We start from the raw sequence: 2,263 nt of genomic DNA, 5'->3' as shown, positions 1-2,263 counted from the left end.
AATTAAGGATGTAGAAAAAATGCCCATAAACAAGAAAGTTCTATTTTATAATAAGCATAAAGCTATTTTTATATATAAAATGTAAATAAAGAAAGCAATAAAGATAATTTTGCTAAAACATAAGAAAATATTAAATAATAATTATTTATATTGAATAAGAAAGGGAAAAATAATAAAACTAAAGTAATTAAATAGAAAAAAATAAATTTTTATCAAAAAATAAGCAATATTAATATTTAATTGAATCAATTAAATTATTTGGATAAAAGTAAAAGGATATAAAGGCAGCAAAAAATTCATTATTAATTGAAATGCTTAGTAGTAAAAATATATAAAAGCATAGTAAGAACATTTAGTATGAAAATAAATATAGTGCTTAAACAAGTATTTGCTCTACACCTGCAAATAGTAGTAGTAATAAATAATTAATTCATAGCAAATTAATATGATATTAAAATAATTGATATGAAATAAAATTATATTGAAATAAATATTAAATAAATAAAATATTTATAATTTTTTATCATTAATTAATTTATATATTATATATTATTTAAAAGTAATTTATATATTAAAAAATATATATTTTATTATTATTTTATAATTAATATTTATATCAAAAATACTACGTTTAATTTTTATAAAAATAATGCAGTTTTTTAAAAATATATACATAATTATTATAAGAGTTCTAATCTTAAAATATCTCAAGCATTTATTATTTATTAAAAATATAATAGACAAATATTTCAAATTCTTAATTATTTATATAAAAATTACGTGTTTATTTAAACTCAATTACATGAATTTTATATATAACTTAACCCTATAATATATTAGCAACATTAGTTCGAATAAATAGATATTTTTATAAATAAATAATAATAAATAAAACTATTTTTTTTAATATAATGATAATCCATATAAAAGATAAAGATTCACCAATAATATAGCAACCATTAGTATTAGATAAAGAAGTACACTAAAGAGATAAATTTAATAATTAGTTTGAATATTTATTAAGTGTTTTAGGATTTGCAGCTGGCTTTGGTAGTGTTTGGCGTTTTCCTTATTTAATTTTTAAGAATGGAGGAGGAGTTTTTTTAATTCCTTACATGATATTATTTTTTTTAGTTGGTGTTCCTTCTTTTTATTTCGAAACATCTATTGGATAAATATTTTAAAAAGGTCCTCCATAAATATTTTAAAAAGTAAATATACTATATATAATAATAGCAATGTATTAAAAAAATATAAATTTTATTTAAGATTCATAAAAAATGGAAAGGATTAGGCTTTTTGCCAATAATAAATACGGCTATTATGTCCACATATTATAATTTGATTCTCGCTTATTCTTTTTATTATTTATGGGAAAGTTTTAAGTTTCCACTTCCTTGGAAAATAGATGAAAACTTGAAGCATATTTAACCATGGAACAAAGTATTTTTTATTTTAATATAATTTTTTTATAAAAATATAAAAAAAGGATTTTTTCTATAATAATGTATTATAATCAACTGGATCAATTAATAATTTAGGAGGCATTGTATGGCCTTTGTTTTTTTGTTATGTATTATCATAAGTGATTGTGTAAAAAAAAAAAAATTAGTTTATTTTTTATAAGTTAATTAAAATAAATAATAAAGGTTTCTTTGTATATAAAAAGGAGTTTCTGTTTCGGGAAAAATAGCATTAGTAACTGCTACATCTCCTTATATATTGCTATTTATACTATTATTACGTGGTTTATGTCTCGATGGGGCTTCTTTAGGAATTTCATATCTTTTTAAACCTGATTGGTCAAAAATAGCAAATCCTTAAGTATGGGTAGACGCTGCAAACTAGATAATTTTTTAGATTTCTACAGGCTGTGGTACATTAGTTTTTTTTGGCTCATATCGTCCTTAAAATTAAGAAGTAAAGAAATCATCAATATTTATACCTTTATTAACTATTTTATGTGGTTTTTTGTCTTCTTTTGTTGTTTTTTCTTATATGGGATATATGTCATAACTTACAGGAATAAAAATTAACGATATTCCTTTGACAGGACCTGATTTAACGTTTGTGGTATTTCCAGCAGTTTTAAATATGATGCCTTTTTCTAATTTATGGGCTATAATATTCTTTTTGGTAATGATTTTTTTAGGAATCGACACATAATTTGCTCTTTTGGATTGCTTGGCGGCAGCTGTTGAAGATGAAATTGAAAATGGAGTTATTTATATAAAAGGAAAAAAATAACTATGAGAGGAATAAG

The 2,263-nt window shown here is 20.5% G+C and overlaps 1 protein-coding gene across 1 annotated transcript, besides 3 other annotated features; it reads left to right on the top strand. All coding sequences in view use genetic code 6, as the record gives it.

Annotated features, from left to right (window-relative positions):
* Positions 1-446: 446 nt before the first annotated feature.
* Positions 447-492: a microsatellite.
* Positions 459-508: a microsatellite.
* Positions 509-536: 28 nt separating this feature from the next.
* Positions 537-623: a microsatellite.
* Positions 624-911: 288 nt separating this feature from the next.
* Positions 912-2,050, top strand: IMG5_021560 (hypothetical protein; the record flags this gene model as incomplete). The annotated part of the gene is made up of 3 exons (XM_004039431.1): positions 912-1,211; positions 1,270-1,443; positions 1,490-2,050. The coding sequence occupies 3 exons, from the start codon at positions 912-914 to the stop codon at positions 2,048-2,050; spliced, it is 1,035 nt and encodes a 344-aa protein (XP_004039479.1).
* Positions 2,051-2,263: the final 213 nt, after the last annotated feature.

The sequence above is a fragment of the Ichthyophthirius multifiliis genome (assembly GCF_000220395.1).
Source record: "Ichthyophthirius multifiliis unplaced genomic scaffold scaff_1120509249663, whole genome shotgun sequence".
In the NCBI taxonomy this organism is placed as follows: Eukaryota; Ciliophora; class Oligohymenophorea; order Hymenostomatida; genus Ichthyophthirius; species Ichthyophthirius multifiliis.
Note: the sequence above shows the minus strand (reverse complement) of the source record. Positions and strands in the feature narration are given on the sequence as shown.